Source organism: Anomalospiza imberbis, chromosome 1 (genome assembly GCF_031753505.1).
Source record: "Anomalospiza imberbis isolate Cuckoo-Finch-1a 21T00152 chromosome 1, ASM3175350v1, whole genome shotgun sequence".
Taxonomy (NCBI): domain Eukaryota; kingdom Metazoa; phylum Chordata; class Aves; order Passeriformes; family Viduidae; genus Anomalospiza; species Anomalospiza imberbis.
The window spans coordinates 52,966,593-52,984,593 of record NC_089681.1 but is presented as its reverse complement, the minus strand read 5'-3'; the positions used below and the strand labels follow the sequence as shown (position 1 = coordinate 52,984,593).

General features: G+C 43.1%; 1 protein-coding gene across 1 annotated transcript; it reads right to left on the bottom strand.

Moving 5' to 3' along the window:
- Positions 1-6,469: 6,469 nt before the first annotated feature.
- CIDEA (cell death inducing DFFA like effector a) lies at positions 6,470-16,714 on the bottom strand. Its single transcript, XM_068192728.1, has 5 exons — positions 16,568-16,714; positions 12,582-12,738; positions 12,246-12,392; positions 9,929-10,110; positions 6,470-6,757 (listed from the first exon to the last, which is right to left on the bottom strand). The coding sequence occupies exons 1-5, from the start codon at positions 16,603-16,605 to the stop codon at positions 6,625-6,627; spliced, it is 657 nt and encodes a 218-aa protein (XP_068048829.1). The 5' UTR covers positions 16,606-16,714; the 3' UTR covers positions 6,470-6,624.
- Positions 16,715-18,001: the final 1,287 nt, after the last annotated feature.

Here is an 18,001-nt window from a genome sequence, read left to right as displayed (position 1 = left end):
ACATTTTCTCCTGATTTTTGAAATGGGAGAAGAGTATTAGAAAACACTCTTAATAAAGAGCAGCAGCAAACCAAGCTATGTACCTATGCAGGGGAAGACGCTTTCTTAATTAAAAGTGTTTTTAATATAAAATATTATGGACTTCATGATGTAATTAAAAATGCGTCATAAGAAATTACCTTTAGGACTTTAAAGGACTTCTTAGATGTCTGAGATTTCTCTGGGTCTATAATAGGCTGACCACACACATCATTAAGCCACTGTTTTCTTAAATAGAGTTGTTGTCTGAGGATCTAAGCTTTTTCTTTTTTTTAATGCATGACAATCACAAACAACCTGTTATAATAGCTACATTACTTAACCCCCCACCTAATCTGTACATAACGTATGCTAATTTTTGAAGCATACATTATTGAAGCATTTATAGAAAACTGTTGGTCAATCAATTTTTTATGCTGACACTGCATAAAATGCATTATCCTGATTCCGGAGTCTATTAAGATATACTTTATTTCTAGTGTTACATTTCATTAGTTGTTTTGTTTTATGAAACTACTAGCAGTACTATTTTAAAGTTATTTTTCCAGTGATAATTGTTATTTATTAATAAGTATTCCTAATCAAGAACACGTTAGGACTGGGGCCTACCATGAACAATACAGACTGATGGGTGACCTTAGAAAAACCATGCCCAAGACTGAGCTTAGTACAGTGAAAATATTAACTTTGTTTTGCACATGACTGTATTTTGTCCCTCCGAACATTGCTGTGAAAAGCCATTCAGAAATCACTCCAAAAGATTTGTTTCCAATTTTACTGGCCACCATTAACAAAAACACTTGGGGGTTTTTGCTTATTTTTACTTCCAGTGTTTTGTGCTTGTGGTATGTTAAATTTTTCTGTCTGCCAGGCATCCACCAGCTGATCTCTCAATTCATCCCCTCAGCAAACATGGGGAGAAAATAAGATTAAATAGTCGGTGTGTCAAGATAAAGACAGGGGGATCAATTACTGACATCAGCAAAACAGACAGAACTCCGGGAAGATCAATTTAATTTCAGAAAAAAATAGAATAAGATGGTGAGAAACAAAGACAAAACAGAAACACCTCCCCCAAACTCTGCTTTCTTCCAAAGCTGAACTTCACTCCTTCATTCCCAGCTCTTCTACCTCCTCTCCCTGTCCCCAAGCAGTGTAGAGGAATGGGGGTCATGATCACTCCACATCCATTCTTTTGTGCCCTTCCTTCCTTCTCCCCCTTTCCCCTGCTCCTGCACGGGCCCTTCCCACAGGATACAGTCCTTCAGAGTCTGCTCCAGCGTGGCTTCCTTCCACTGCGTGTGGAACTCACTGCTCCAGAGCGGGTCCCTCACTGGCCGCAGCTCCCGCCACAAAAACTGCTCATTCATGGGCTCCCATGGCTGCAGCTTCCTCCAAGGCAAGGCCACCTGCTCTGGGAGGGGGCTCCATGGGCGGATGTTTTCTCCAGCACCTTCCACCACAAGCTGCAGAGAAGGCTCTGTTTGGCACGTGTAGTGCGTCCTCACACTTCTTTTCTGACCTTGATGTCTGCAGGTTATCTCCCACATTTTTTTCAGTCCTTTCTCACAGCTGCTGCACAGAATTTACCTTTTCTTAAATATGTCTCCACAGAGACACCAGCAGCTCGTCTGAAGGTCTCAGCTTTGGGCAGTGGTGGGTTCCTTTCAGAGCCAGATGGAAGGAGCTCTGTATGACACAGAGGCCACTCCCACAGCATCCCTCTCATTCTCAGTGCCAAAGCCTCGCCACTGAACCAAATACAGCTCTATTTTGTGCTTTCCCACAGCAAGAAACCAGACCACGATTCCCTCACAAGAGGGGGAACTGCTCCATTAGTCAAGCTCTGCAGATCTGTCCCTTAAGCTAAATACAAGATGTACCTGTTGGACAGAAGAGCAACAGACAAATCACACTTGCATGCTAACCCTCCTCAAGCTTAAGTTAATCCTGAACTAGACAAATATGGTATTTCACTAAACTAAATTAATTTTTCCCTGCAGTCAAATGTCTACTACTCTATATTTTGGGAAATGACTGCAGAGAGGTTTTGTGAGGCAAAAAAAAGAGGTCCTTGATCCTAACACTGTTTAGTGAACTCCAGAGATCACTGAACCCTTCTATCTCCTCTACTCAGGATTTTGAAGTCTTTTGCAACTTTTGTAAAAGATGGAGGAAAGCAACCCTGTTGTATGAAAAGAAACACAGTTTGCACAGTTTCTCTGAGGCCAGAAAGTGAGTCAGCAGTAGGGAGTTAGGAGTTCAGAGCCACAAAATAGTATCCAGTCACTTCACTGCCACAGTCCAGCATTTGGAAACGGTTTGTGCCAGACCACAGATTCATTAATATTAATGATTATATCAGGAATAAGTTATTCTGGAAATTAATAGAGACAACATCCAAAGCCACTATGTGATTTGATTTATTAATGGACAATGTTCCTTAAAATTGGCACCACACAGCAGAAAATATTGCCATCACTGAATGCAATTTTCACCCATCTCAGTTTTCACAGCAAGCTAAACTACTGAGATTAAAAATCGTGAAGTGGGAAAACACTGTATTTTCCCTCAGCAAAACAACAATCCTTACACTTAAAAATATCTTTGCTACGTATATGACAATGAGAAAGCAGTGATAAACTCAAAGCCCCACAAGGATACTTTTTGATACATAACTGAAGTGGTATGTTAATCACATTAAGACCTCTAATAAACCTTGGGGCATCAAATCAAAAATACACTTTGTACTTTGGTTTTAAACTTTTTTTTTTTTTTACTTTTGATTAAGTAGCTTGTGCCTTTAGTTCAAGTGTGATTTCAGGGAAGAAGCACACTGAAATGATTGAGAACTATATTTCTGCCAGATAGTAATTACCATATGAGGTTTTCATCACATTTAAAATTCAGAAACACCAACATTTCCAAAATTGTGAATACCTACCTCTCTGCACACTTCACTGAAAAAAATTGCAGCTCAAAGGCTAATATTACTGCTTTTATCTTCCCTCCTCTGTAGGGAAGGGTTTCATAATGTTTCCTACAGCATATTTCAAAATCAAAAGAGTTCAGGAATTTAGACTCTTTTTCCTCTCTCCCTGGACAGAAGGGCTTTCTCCTGAAAGAATCAGAAGGTGCAAGAAAACTTTCATGGGTTTAAGAAAGGAAGGAAATGAAGCAATGATAAACTGCACACACACAAGAAAGCTACTAGATTCTTCATTCTGGTCGTGAAGAAAGCAACTTTGCTCTGTTTGCAGAACATGAGCAGTGCCTGAGTCAACAAGGTCTCCTACTTCAGTGAAAATTCCTTTTTTGGTAACCAGAGAGTAGGACTTGGTGCATTGTTAGTAAGTGATGCAAAGCAACAGGCAAAAAGAGTCAGTGCAAACAAGGAGGCAGCAAGCACTTTTCACACCTTCTGCACGTCACTGCTCCCAGCCTTGTCTGCAACAGCAACAAGTGCAGGTTAACTGAGTTTATGGGAAATGAAACTAAAGTTTAAAATGCCAAGTGGAAAAATCTAGCTGCTTCTCTGCATTCCTGCAGTCAAAAGCCTCTGTTTTCAGTTTTTCTGTCCTGCTAGATAATGTACAGCACTTGTATATAGTTTTCTAAAAGGTAGATAATGCCAAAATTTTTATTTGCTGCCTACTAGCTGAAGTAAAAGCTAGTCTTCCTAAGCATTGTTAAAAAAAAAAAAAAATCAAACTAGTTCCAACTCAAAGAATGACAAACTCCTGCAGTTTGACTCAAAGCCAAAACTTTATTTCCAGATAGAAGTTGGTACAGTAGAAAAAAAAAATCACCTCCAAATATTAAGCCTGTGAAAGATCCAGATTCAGAAGCAATGAAACAATTTTAGACACAACTTCCAGGACACTTCTCCCATTTTGAGAAAGGATCAAAGCTGAACGAATTTAACTCAAAATGCAAACAGCTGAACAGAGGGAATTGCTCCAAGATGCAGACTGCTGCACACAGGAACTTCAGCAGCTCAAGTTTTAAGTGTTAAGCTGTTGAAGGAACAGCTGCTTAAAAACATTGCACATTCATAGCAGGTTAGCTTTTCAGAACATTGCTGGATTCCCAGATAGTGCCACAGTAAACCATGGTGTGTTAGTCCTGTAACAATTGCCTCTGGCTAGATAAGGCTGGAATTTGGGAACTGCACTGTTCAGACATGCACAAACTTTTGTACTACAGATGTTGAAGAAGCAATTCAAACAAAGCAACAATGAGCTATTCTGGTTGTTTTACCTTCTTTTAATGCTGGTGCTCCCGTCATAGGCAACAAAAATATTCATAGAAGCATTTAAGAGAATTTCCTTTCAAGAGGTGTGCTTTTTTAAATAGAATATGTGGTCCTTAAAAGCTGAAAAAATTAATTACCATGTCCTTGTAAATTCAGTTAAATGCAATTCCTTGACAGGAAAAGAGACTTTGGCCAACGATTAACATGGCAACAATCATTTATGCAGGGGGTGTCAAGACAAATGCAGATAAAACAAGGAGGCTATATAAAAATGGGAGCTTTCTCATTACTCCCAGAATAGTTTATTGTTTTCTTCTGAAGGACACCTGACAATGCTGCAAGCTCCAGGCATTCTCTGCTGTGAGAAATTAGGAAAGAACAAGTCCTCCCCTTATCTGGAGCAGTATGACCTCTGCCTCCTCCAGCAAATGCTCAGAAGTAGATGGGAAACAACAGGAATTATGAAAAAAGACAAAGTTTTTCTTAGCTGTCTATTTATTTGTAATACCACCACTTAAGAGATGGGCAGAGACCAACCAAAAATTGTATCCATCAATCCCTTTAGCAAATGGATTTAGGCTGCCATTCCTCTCAAAAGTGATCTGAAAGATGCAGCTCCAACTGGCATAGCCACACACATAGTGGGAAGGAAAAAAATGAGCACATGAAGGTGAGATTTGCAGCTAAAAGCAAGAGCAGTTTTCCCATGTATCAGTGACCTTTGAAGTGAACAGACCCAGCTAAGAGGTCAGAATAGATACCACCAACCATGATACTGCATCTTTTTCATCTTTCTGCTTCTCTTTCAGCAGATCAGATCAGTGCAGCTGGTACACAATTAATGGACTCCTATCTCAGAGACATGGCAAGAACTGTGGGGTCCATAGTGGCCTTTTCCCTTTCACTCCCACTGATTTCCTCCCCTGCCCCACTTGCTCTCTCTGCACCACAGCTTCTCTTACTAGATGGCACCTACTGTCAGGACAGACATTTCCTGCATCTGATGTCACCTTAACAGCTTTCAGCCTTCCTCAAGTTCTTCATGTGCAAGCAAACAAAAACCTCAAAAGCTACACCTGTGAACAACAAAAACTGGGCTTTTTATCCTTCACCAGTGTGAGTCTGCATTTGACACAAGATGCCTAAGGGTACTTGTTCTCCAATTTTTCACACTGTTGAGGAAAAGTTTACTGAAAGCTGGGCATAGCAACAGTTCAATAAACTGCAGGAAGCATTACTTTGTCCTCTGATACAGCTTCTCTTGGGAGACTATAACACTGCAAATATTCACTTTAGAGCATACATGTATGTCATGCAAGATTTGACAGTGTCCTGCTGCTCTCCCTGAAATCAAGGGCAAGAAAATATTCAGCATCTCTTACATGTAACTCAAGCCCAACTTGACAGCTAGTGTCATCTTGTAAGAGTAAAAACTACAGAAGTGGTGGTTTAACCCCTGAAAAAAGCTTCAGCAGGTTGCTTACAAGTCATATTCATGAAACCACAGCTGATTAGTCAATGCTCAGGCAGAACTGGACATCAGATTCATTAAGAAAATGTATCAGGTTCTTCCACTGTGTGAGCTGTAACAACCTGAACATCCTGACGATTTGAAAAAAAAAAAAAAAGAACTAGAATGAAAAGGTTTTATTTGTTTCAAGGGAAGTAAGGCTAAATCGTAACCTTCTGTTTAGTGGTTGCACAATCTCCAGTTAGACTTCATGAGAAGAGTCAGTCACTGAAGTAGGACTGAAGTTGCACTACGTAGTTCCAATGTCAGCAGGAGTAAATAGATACAGTTCACCTCAATGTCAGCTTCACACTAATGCCAGCACTGTTAAGGACTAAAACTAACAAATAAACACACAAACCCCACAGTCCCCATGACCTCACCTTACAGCCCAGTCTGTTCAGAATGCAAGTAGACAGCCATGAAAAACAAACAACAACAATAAAACACCAAAACAAAAAAAATAACCCCACAAAACCCCCCACTATCCTGATTGGTGCAAAAAATATTGCATTGGTTACAAAGCATTAAAGTTTCCAAGTATACTTATTCTTCATTTTGAATTTCTGGGGCAAAAACCTTCCCTCTCCCTCCTTTTGCCAGATTCTCAGACATTAGGCACCCAACCGTTTGTGGTGTTAAGAGCCTGTGAACGTCCAACACTTCAAGACTAAGGCCTACAAGCACTCCCAAACAGGAAAAATGCTAGCTCACATCAGTGCACATCCCCCTACTATAACATTGTTATGATACAATCAGACCCGGGCAAGAAAATGTCTTTAAGCAAAAGGATTCGACATCAGATGCGCAGCTGTGGTCACTACTCCCGCCTGGATCTCATGCACATGTCGTCTTCTTCATATTCACCCATCAACTGCAACATATACGTTCCAGTATAGAGCAGAAACTGTCCAGTTATTTGTGCTGCATGGGATATTAGCTGAATCACTTTCCTGGAAGAAAAGTCATTTGTTTAAGAAAACATCACCAGCAAGATTACATTACCCCTTTCCACCCACAACATTATGATGAGTTAAGTCAATATATTTTAAAACCCCTCTCATTCCTTCTCAATTCTGAGAAGGTGGTCTTTTTTGGACCTTCTTTAGAGAAAATACTTGATTGACAGAAAGCTATTGACATGTTGGCAGGACCAGAAATCACATTCAACAAAGCAGACTGATATCCTGCTAAATGCTTACAGGCTTCTGCAAAGCCATTACTGGAACCATCACAGTACCACAGAAAACAGCTTTGGCTGGGAGCAGCATTCCTGCAGCATAAACTCACCTCGTGTCTCCCCTCTGTCATTCACTAATACAACCCTGTATGTATCTTCAAGCCGCAGATCAAACTTGATTAGATCTGAAGCTGAACAATCACATTACAGTGGGTACTCAAAAGCAAAACAGGTGAAGCAGAAAAATTACTGCTGGCCAAGCTGCAAGCCTTAAGAATTCTCAGTTCACAACTATTTTATTTTCTAAAAGATTTGATTAAATCAGCATTCAAGTATATAGTGCTGTGTAAGAATCAGATAACATCATGTAAGCATCAGAGGTTGACAATGTGAACTGTGGATCTTCACAGGGGAAGAGACAGTCCTATTTGAATGGTCATTTATTCAAATTAGTTGTAACTGCATCTTCCATTCTGCAAGAAACAACAGGGACACAAGTACTGAGAGCTACATTTGAGTCTCATCCCCTAGAAGTTAGGAGGCCACTCAAGTCTGATGCTGAGGCATTGGGAAGCAGTACAAAAAATAGGCACCATTCCAAAACTGGAATGGGAGAATGGGATCAGTTTCTGAAGATACAGAAAACAGATCAGTCTCTCTTCTGCAAAAAAAAAAAAAAAAAAAAAAAAAAAAAAAAAAAAAAAAAAAAAAAAAACAAGATTTTCTGCATTCTTGTCTAAGAAAACATGCAGCTGTGAACCCTCTGCTTCTATTCACTTGTCCTTTGAGCTTGAGCAGAGAAGGAAAAATCTCCTTCCTCCAAATTCATTTTTAACCCCACTGTCATGAAAGGTTTGCAGTTGAAATCCAATGCCTCAACATAGCAGAATACCCTGTACTTAAATCCTGTGAAGCCTTTAAAGAACACTGAACCCTTATTCATGCTTCCCACAGGTGCCATTGCAGCCTGTTCTTCCTCCACCACACAGAGCAGACCAAGGAGCTTTGCAGTTGCAAAGAAAGCTGCACCTGGTGCTGGGCTTTGGAGCAGCTGCAGCGTGTCACCTGCGCCCAGGAGCAGTTGCCACTTAAGCCACGGAACAAGTTATTTGTTGAACTGGACATTTGATCCTTCAGTTGAACACGACAGGGAAACACCACGAGGGGAAATGCACTAATCAGACCTGGCAGGCTTCCAGCCCCTCCCATCATCAACAGCTGCAGCATTTTTCAGTCCTTTCCCTCCACACTCAGCATGTGGGCTCAGGGAGAGGGCATCAGAGTTAGCAATCTGGAACTCGTTAGCAGAGGGACTGCACCAGGATCCTGACATCGTCTGTCTCTGATTTCAACAGCAAGCTGAGACAGGCCATGACACTGCTGTGTTCAAGGGTACCCAAGGTTATGTCTTCTGTCACCCTGTTCTTTGCTAGCAGACCATCATCCCACCCTGACAGTGACGCTTCCCTTACAGCTCAACTCTGCAACATAACAGAGCTTCCAGAAGAACTCCACAGCTACTTCAGCTGTTTGCCAGCACCGCTCCTCTCTCACCAGCTGCCCTGTCTTGGCAGGGAGGCAGAATTGTCACTTCAAACTCTCCTTAGTAGCACCAGTTCCAGTGCTGATACTCAGTTCCATAACAGGCAGTCAGAGATCAGAGTTTGTTTTGGCTCGAGAGAGTTTGACAAACATAAGAACTGGAGGAGTGCAGCTGTCCTAGGACAAACCTCTGCTTTGAAGAAACCCTAATGAAGCCAGTGTTACAGGTGGGGGTAGCATGTAGCTGGATAATCACTTCATCCTGACCAGAGAGGAGTCTTGTCTCCAGCCACACCAGCTGTAGCCTGAAAGATTAAGGACCACCCAAGTAGAGTGCGAGAGGTCAGTGAGACCGAAGGACAGAGAACAAGATCAGCATTACAGTGCTAATCTGCATCAGGAGAGGAAGGACTGCTTCATCTAAAGGCCACACGTCACTCAGGACAAGTCAAAACTTCACTGACATACACATCTGTCTGTCAGATCTGGTCCTCAAGTAATAAAATGCAGCACACCATTGTGTCTCAACCAGAATTCTAGAAGTCAGGTAGAGAAACTTGGGGCTGCAGCTTAAACAACTGTCAAAGTACAGCACCCCGGGAAGGGGTCTGAACTCGGATCTGTACATTGTCTCCTTGAGCCAGGGCAGAACACAGCTGATCGTGACAAGGCACCAACTTTCAACTCATTGCTGAAAACAGTGAATTGAACAGGTACTATTGTACACCTGAATAAGACAGCTTTTCCCAACAGCCAGTTCTACCAAACTCACAGCCCACAGCAGATCAGTCCTGCAGGAGACAGTGGTCCTTGACGGGCTCCCTTAGCTAGCCTAGGGACCACACCAGCTGGCTTAAGAACCGTGATATCATCGAGTCTTACTACAGATGACAAATTCACATTAGGAGAGCAGAGTGTCATCTCTCTTCCATTTTCCTTTGCCTCCATGTAGCTCTAGTGGTGGATCTGGCAAACAGGAACTGCAGTGTCTGAGCAAGCTTTAAGACCCCTGACATTAGATCTCAAATTCCTTTCATTTCATCCCCTTGAAGTCTCCTCTTCAAAGAGCTTCTTTCCCCAGCCCCCTGCATTCTTCAGACAAACAAGTCAAGGAAGTGTGAGGAAATTCTCTGAGCAGAACAAAGAAACCCTGCTTACACCCTTTCAGTAAACACAAGCTGCTTTAAGTTTTGCCTAGGCAAAAACTTAAGACTCCATCATAAAAAGCCACAGGAAGTTTTTTACCAGTCAGCTATCCACATTACAAAGAAAGAGTCAGCATATTGGCCAGCAGGTAAGAAATAATACTGATTTTATAAACACACCTGCTTCACAGAACTAATAGCAAACAGAGATTTTTACATTAGCACGTACACTTGCCCAGTAGTGGAAACACACTCACCGCAGTACACTTTTTGCTCCCATGCATTTGATGTCATATGAGATAGAGTAGATCTCATAGAAGGTTGCCTTGATGTTTAAGCAGCCAATAAAATCCCTAGGGTTCAGTTTGTACAGATCAAACGTGATGTTAGCTACTCCCATTTTCTTCTTTTTTCTCACAGCGACAACTCCATTTTTTGTCTGATTTAAAAAGAGAGAGACAGTTTGTACCACAACACAGGAAACTACAGCAAGACAGTTGTTAATAGTGCAGTTCTTCAGAAACAGCTTTGCTTATTCCAGTCTTGGGGGTAGTTGGTTGGTCAATTCTAAACTAGAATTAAAAGCGTTAGCACACAGAAGAGGAGGTCTGTAGCTCATGAATTGTTTTTCAAGTCCTGAACAGGTTTCTGAAGTTTTTCAAACAGACACTAAAATTCTAGAGTGACAGAGCATCTCCTGAATATTTGTTTTCTGTAGTAGGGCTTCTTCAGAGTACACTGAAGCCACAGGTAATACCACTGGACAATCTTCCTGCTATTTATTTATCCTGGTACATTCTGGCTTCTCTCCGACACAGCAAGGTTAGGCTACCAAATAACCAGGATGACATCAGGTCCTTCTGCTTAGGAACACCATACAGATGAGCACTCTTGGAGACAGCTACAAAGATGTTATCTGTGAAAAGTCAGTCACTCATTTCAAAACCTGGCTCACAACATCTTTCTTCCCACTAAAAAGAAACACAGGGAGGGAACCGCTGCTGACGAGGCCAAGCGTTTAATAATGAGATTTTAGGAGGAAGCAAAGGAGAGGGAGCATGGAAAGTCATCTTCCACATTACATGCACCCTCCTTCATTGAAAGCAGCCCTTGTCTGCTGCAGGGTGTGTGCTTCGAGAAAGGAAAAACAAAAAGAAAACAGCAAAGACACCCCATATTCACAGAGACATCTAGTGGATACACGGGATCCTCTGCTCAGCACATTCCTCTCAAGGTTAACGACCTGGCAGATGCCAGGCTGTTTTCTGCATGCTAAATGAAGCAATAAAGTTGTGCAAGACTGGGCCTTTTTGTACTTGACACTCCAGCCCTCAGACAGTGTCATGATAAGACAGACAAAGTTAAACACAGCAGTATATCATTAGCCAGCAATTCTATGCCTGTTTTACTTTGATAACCTCCAAGCTTCTGCAACAGGGTCCCCTATCAACAACAGCTTTGGACATGTATGAGCAGTCGGTGTGCTTGGAAGCATCTCCTCACACCCCTCCCCATTAGCACCCAGAATATTTGAATAAAGCAGGACAGGGCTGGTGCTGCACTCCAGGTGAAGCTGTGACAATCCCTCTGTTGTCACTCAGCACATTCTGAAGAGGGGCTGCCTTCCAACTTGTGCTGCTGCAATACCAGACAGGAGAAAGGAGCAAGGTGGAGTCACACCCTGGCTGCAACTCCTTTTCTGCCCTTGGAGCTCATGCCCCAGGTGCAGAGCTTGAAAAACCAGTGAGGTATTTGGGGGGAAAATGTACAGGCAACAGGAGACTGGGAAAACAGGGCCCCATGATCGAGCTTTACGTATGCAGGCACAAAAATTGCGTCCCTGCTTACAGCCAGCTCTACAGCTGGTAGAAAAAATTCTGATGCCAGCTTTTCAGCAACAACCATCTCATGGAAAAACAGTTACGAGTTTGACTCTATGTTATTGATGTACAGATGACTATTCCCCCGTAAGAGAAATAACTGAATACTGAATTTATATGATTAGAAGGCTAAAGCAAGCCAGTTTTAATAGCTCTTAAATATCTTGAAGCATGCAGACTAACATTAGGTTCTGATGCCAACTTCTGGCTATCTGCAAAATGAAACAAGGCATTTTTCTAACTACCATTAACTGCTACTGCCTTCAGATGGTAGAACTTGCTTTATATTACTTTATTTGAGCATTTTTACAGTCTAAATCTAATCTTTGAAGACGCTGTATTTTTTTAACTTCACGGAGTCAAAGTCCTAGTTTTCTTTATGTTACAAAAAGGCTCAAGAAAAAAATATTTCTGAGCTTCTCCAAAAGCAGGGTATTTTCCCTGTAAGTCTTTTCAGTTGTAATGTTTTACTTCAATTCCTGGTGGATTTTGCTAACAGATCTATGTACAAACAAGGGACAATAAGAAATAGGAACTAGGATTTTTCATCCAGGAAGGCTTAACAAGGAGTTTACACCGTGCCTCTTCAGAGGATTTTTTCTTCCTTTTCTTCCCTCTTTCCAATAGTTCTAGCAGCCACAAACATTCCTCCATCCATTGCTACTCAAATGAGAGAGAAGCAGTCAACACTTACTGGTGTCCATTTCTGTCCATTTTCTAGAACCATGAAGTGCGTATTATCGTCCAGGGACTTGAAGAACTCTTCTGTGTCCACAACTGTGCCATCTTCCTCCAATACCAGAGTAACTATTCCAGCAGTTATAACGAAGGCATCTAAAGTCTGAAAAAAAAAACCCAGGAGATTTTAGCATTCTAAAGAGTTCATCATTTCATATTAAGACTTTATCTGAAATATTCTCCTGAACTTCCCCAGTAATGGTTTTCTAGAAGAACAAGAGTCTGTGAGTTGTCTTTCTGGGATACTGTATTTCCCTGTAAGCTTCAGTCAGAGTGGGACTGTTTGCTGTACCTTGCTGAGGAGCTCTTGCAGGCTGCTTGCAACAATTCCCTTCCGGCTGCTTCGGGAGGCATTGGACACACGGAAAGGGCGCCCCGCAGGCATGAGCGGAGGGAACAGGGTCTGTTTTGTTACTGCTCCTACAGATGCTCCCATGGATATGAAAGATCTAAGACAAAAAAAATTCAACAGAGTTACAAAACAAGTCATGTCAAGTACTGCAAGGAGGAAGACTGTTGACATAACCACATTATACAAGTAATTTACAGATCACCTTAAGACTCTTGGAGCTTAATTGCAAAACCAAATACTGCACAGCCCTACAGATATGTTATCTCTGAACTCTCTCTTGCTCATGACATTTGGAAAGATTTAAAAAATTAATACAGACACCTCTAGCTCAGATGACATCAAGGTCACAATCACAGTGAAGTTGATGGGTTGTAAAACTGAATTTAAAAGGCAGCAGCTCTTACTGCATTCAGTGACTTAGCTCATTCTCTTTATTTACAAGATAAACACTCAGTGAGATACATAATTAGTTGAAAGCAATCTTGTGTGTTAAGCTATTGAGTTTGTTTTAGGAAGACTGAACATATTACCCACATTCAAAACACCCATCAGCAGAATGCAAGCAGAGCTTTGTGATACAGTTACACTTGACTTCGAAGAGTCAAGGCATTTGTTTGTAAATTATATCAGCAGTCTGTAAAACTCCATCTGGTTTTGAAAAACACAAAATAAGAGGTTTGTATAAGGAGTTAAATGCAATCAAAGTTAACATCCAAGTACATAAATACATATGTTGGAGCTGGCTGCCAGCAAGGCTGGAAGAATTAAATCACTTGTAGAAAGAGATTTTAGATTTTTCTGGGCAATTGCATATTTACCTTTGGTAAACCAAGCACCTAACACCAGTAACAGCCTACTCCCACACCAATGTACAGATCTGCTCTCATCTACACCTAGTGACAACTTTTCCTTCCAAATGATAATGGCTAAGTCAATAGTCAGCTTGCCAAAAATGGCATTCTGCCTGACAGCTGGGAAGGATTGATTGCCAAGTCTTTTAAAGGGAGGCAATATTTTGTCTCCCACACTCCTGGACTTTACCCTCTGTATATACCTTTGGCTCCTTCATACTGAATTGCTCAGGGGTGGGAAAGGGATGCATCCTCATTTTGTTCTCCCACATAGGTGTAAAAAGTCAATTTTATGTAGGAAAATCTGTTCTCAGACACTTTCACTGAGGGTAGAGTGAACTGCCAGCCTTTATCTGCAGCCAGAGAGTAAATACAGGACTCAATAAAACAACAGTGAGATGGTATAAAGTTACTCAACTTATGATGCTCCAGTCATACCTTTTATGCAAATTCACACCAACCATGCAGAATAAATATCTTTTCCACACCTCTTATCTGGTCTATAAGCATATTTTTGGAATGCACAGAATGTAATTTTTGTGCCTGACCAGATTCAGATTTCAGCAAATAATCTGTTTACTGGCCTCATTCTGAACCACTCTTCTGGCCTATCACCTTTCCTCTAAACAATAAGTTTATACCTTCCAAAAAAAAAAAAAAAAACACAAACTCCTTGGCATTATTGGAGCTTTACTTTTTTTTAAAGAAGGAGAATGTTCAGCAGTTTTGTTCCAGCTCATGCTGTTACGTTGTTGTTAGTCTTGGCTATACAGCAGGTCCCTGGCTTTCACCATTTGGCATTTATACACACATAGCTGATGGAAAGAAACCTCTGTCCTTCCTGTGACAAAGCTGGTGAGGATAAGCAGCCAGCTTGGCTTTCAGGAAACCAGCACTGTTTCATTAAAGAGCTAATAAGGACTACTCCTCCTGGAAAAGGGTGAGGGCCAGGGAAGAGGACAAGGAGACAGTAGCACTGACAAGGGCATTGGAGCTCCACAGAAGGGAAGCCTGCTAGGGCAGGCCCTGTTGGGCAATCTCTCTGCTGACTAAGTTAATGGGCCCCCAGTCACCCCACTGGTCGTGGGCAGCTCACATTCTGAGCCACTGAGTGTCTCCCTCAGGAAGGAAGCCTGCTCATCTGCTTTGGGGCTGGTGACATCACAGGGCACCCTGATGTCAAAAAGTGCAGCACTGGGGTTTCAAGAGCTTTCACAGCTGATTACACTTCATTGCCTCTCACAAATTTGAAAACTTGCATGTAGAATAGTAACCTGAGTGATATATCTGTGAGTACTCTTTTTTTTTTTTTTTTTTAGTGAGAACAGTAAATATCAGTCCCATTGAAAAGTTTTCTTTCACACTACTTAAGCCAATCTGTCATTCACAAAAGACAAAGCATAAGGGTAACAGCCAAAGCATACATGCTGACAAAGAATGAGAAATGTTAGGGACACAGCCCATGGGCAGGACTTGAGCTAACAGGGCTCATCCCAGTCAACTCTACAAGCCATATTTTGAAGCTCAGAGCAGAAGTTTCTCAAGGAGTCAGGATCAGCCACCTCACACTGCTGCCTAGTTCTATCTAAAGTCAGAGCAATAAAACAAACATATTAATAAACCAGGGCTTACATTATCACCACCAGACAGTCACTGAACAGGAAAGATCTTAGGAAGTTATTTAACAGTGGTGAAATTTCACCTACATTTTGATAAGACTTGTCAATATCATCTTTATACTAAGCCTGGTTATAAAGAAGTGAGTCTGGGCTCCAGGGCAGGCTGAGGTTTCAGCTAATGAGGAGACAAAAGGCAGGATGATGAAAAGCAGCCAGATAAACTGAGTGTGAACCCTTCCATTTCTGAGCCTGCTGCTGAAACCTTGTTTTTATTTTGTGTGCTACTCTCCTTCCTAGAGCATAGGCTCAAACAGGCCAGCCTACATTCACAGCTCTTAGAAAGTTCCATTGTTGTACCTGTCCTCAAAACATAGACAAACCAATTCCTGAAAGTGGTGGAAAGGAGCTAAGGTGCAGTTGGTTTTGCTAGAAAGTTGAGTGACACGTTAAATACAGACAAATCCACTATTTTTTTATTAATCTTTAATGCCAAAAGGATTAAGTCCTAGCTCTTCTCTAAAGGAAGAAGGAATCCCACATATGTGGAAAATACAAAAATATTTTATAATTGAGAGATCAAATACCTCCCAACTCTAGCATCTTATCCAGTTTGTTTTGGATAACTACAGTCTGCTAGAGAGGGCTCCACAAATGCCGCCACAAACATTCACTCTAGCATCAAAACTGGTGGGAGAGATTAATTAATTCTTTACGAGGACACGGGGATTAAAAGCCTGCCTTGAGCCCTGTACACATATTTCACTCTTTATCTTTGTTTGCAATATGGCCCATATGTTTGTCTAAGAATGTGGTGCAATGGTCTTCAGCCTCACTCCGAAAAATCAACGTTGCACAACACGCTCCAGGATACGGCACGGATTGATTTTTAGGTTAGGGTTCACTGGCAACGACAGCAGCAGTAACGGCGAGGCAAAACAAGAGAAAACAAAAAACAAAAACAAAAAAAAAAAAAACCAAAATAGAAAAAGCTCGGAAATTAGTGAGGAGACTTAGGGTTCAATGAGATCGCAGCGTGGTTCTGCCCAAACACGAACTGTAGAGCCACCACAAGCGCAGCCGGCAGCGGATGGGCTTCCGAGCAGCGTACAGAGCTGCGCCTCCACGGACGCGGCTGGCTCGGTGACAGCACTACCGGGCTTGTGGTCAGCAGCCTCGGGTGCCCAGAGGCCACTACGCCCCAAAGGCAGGCTAGGCTGCAGGGCTCCTACCTGTGCCTCCCTCCGCAGAGCTCCAGTCGGCTCGCAGGGCTGCGACAGCGTCCCGACCTGTTTCTCCCACGCAGCGTCCATCGGGGTTAATCCCCCACAGCCCCGCCCGCCCTCGCACCGCTGGAGCCGACCAAGGGCTGCTCGGCCTCGGGCATCCCCCGCAGCCGGAGCCGCCGGCCGGCACGGAGAAGGGGATGGAAACGGGACGGGAGCGTCCCCGCACTCACCGCAGCAGCGATCCCACGCAATCCCGCGCCACCTCCATGGCCCGCCCGACCGCAGGGCAGCGCCGGTCACGGCGCTTAAGAGCAGCGGGCGGGGCTCCTCCTCCGGCCCCTGGCCCCTCCCTGCCCGCCTTCCCCCCGGCGGCACCGGGAGCCGTGCCCCGGGTCAGGGAGCGCGGCCGGGCCAGCCCCGCCGGGGCTCAGCGCCCGTGCGCTGCCCCGGGGCTGCAGCAGCAGCAGGTGCCAGGTAGCGCGCTTTGGGAAGGGACGTCTCGTCAGGAAGCGCCTTGGTTTACCCGGGAAAGGAGCGGGAAAGGTTTTGTTCAGCGTGTGCGGGGGATGCGCTCTACGCGGTAGCTCGTTGCAGCTCATGTAACAGTGGAAGCCAATCTCATTTGCGACCTCCCAGCATTAGAGCAAATCAACAGATTAAGTGTCTCAGCTTCTGATTTTAGGGCCTGTAAATAAGCTTAGAGCCTGGATTAATGTGTACAGTAGTGGAGGTATTTACTGTTACTCCTACGGGCAGGGGAGCAGTGGCTTATGTTTACTACACAGGAACAAAGGCAGTGTTTGCTGTTCACATGGACACAAGTCCTTCACAGTCTTTTTGAGCTCTGGAACCAGGTTCTCTTGCTTACAGCTGTCCAGCAATTATTGTACAGGAAAAGTAGAGCCAGGAGCATCAGAACCTGCCTGACCTAGGCAACAGCCTGACCTAGGGCCAGGATCTGCACCAAGAAACCTTGCCACTGCTGGTGAGGGAATGACTCCAGAAGCCCTTGCCACCAGCACTCAGGTTCCCCCAGGGTCAGGAATAATTGCTTACTTAGTTGCCTGAATTGCTTTTCCTGTTTAGGGTAGAAAGGAGCACTCAAGATGCCTCTTACAGTCCAGGTTTCTTTAGCAGGCAGTCTGACACCTGCTAGATGTCTTCCTCAGTTCTCAGCACTTGGGGCCTTTACCAGCTATTAAGAATTCAACTTCTTTGGTCCAGGGCAAATTGCTTTCTTAGATGGCATCTCCTCTCCAGCCTGATAAAACAAATAGTTCCAAGAAACTTGCCCCTGGGAAGCTAAGCCCAGACTTTTAGCTCTTCCTCCTCAAGCTTCTTAGGTCCTTCTTGCAGGTGTATAGGCATCCTTCTCATATGCTAACCCCTTTCCCACCTGTTTCCTATGGCATTTCGTTTTGTTACTCTTCTGCAATTAGGCCCTGACAACATGTCCCAGAGAGCGGGAACTGAGGGGCAGTATATAATTTTTGAGCACTGGACTCCAAACAGCCAGTTTTCCCCTGGATTTATATCTTGTGGTGGGTTGTGAGGCACAGCAGCTGATGTTGAGTCTGAAAAGTGATGCATTTTTAAGGAGTTCTTGACAATGGTTTATCTATTGTCAAAAACTTGTGTGTACACTGCAGCTTTTCCTACTGTGG

What these genes read in the sequence shown, in the direction of transcription:
- CIDEA (XM_068192728.1), bottom strand. Translation starts at nt 16,605, where the DNA reads ATGGAGGTGGCGCGGGATTGCGTGGGATCGCTGCTGCG. An exon ending in ATGGACAGAAATGGACACCA is followed by an intron (nt 10,111 to 12,245) that starts GTAAGTGTTGAC and finishes TTTTTAAATCAG; the next exon opens with ACAAAAAATGGAGTTGTCGC. An exon ending in GGAGCAAAAAGTGTACTGCG is followed by an intron (nt 6,758 to 9,928) that starts GTGAGTGTGTTT and finishes CTTTTCTTCCAG; the next exon opens with GAAAGTGATTCAGCTAATAT.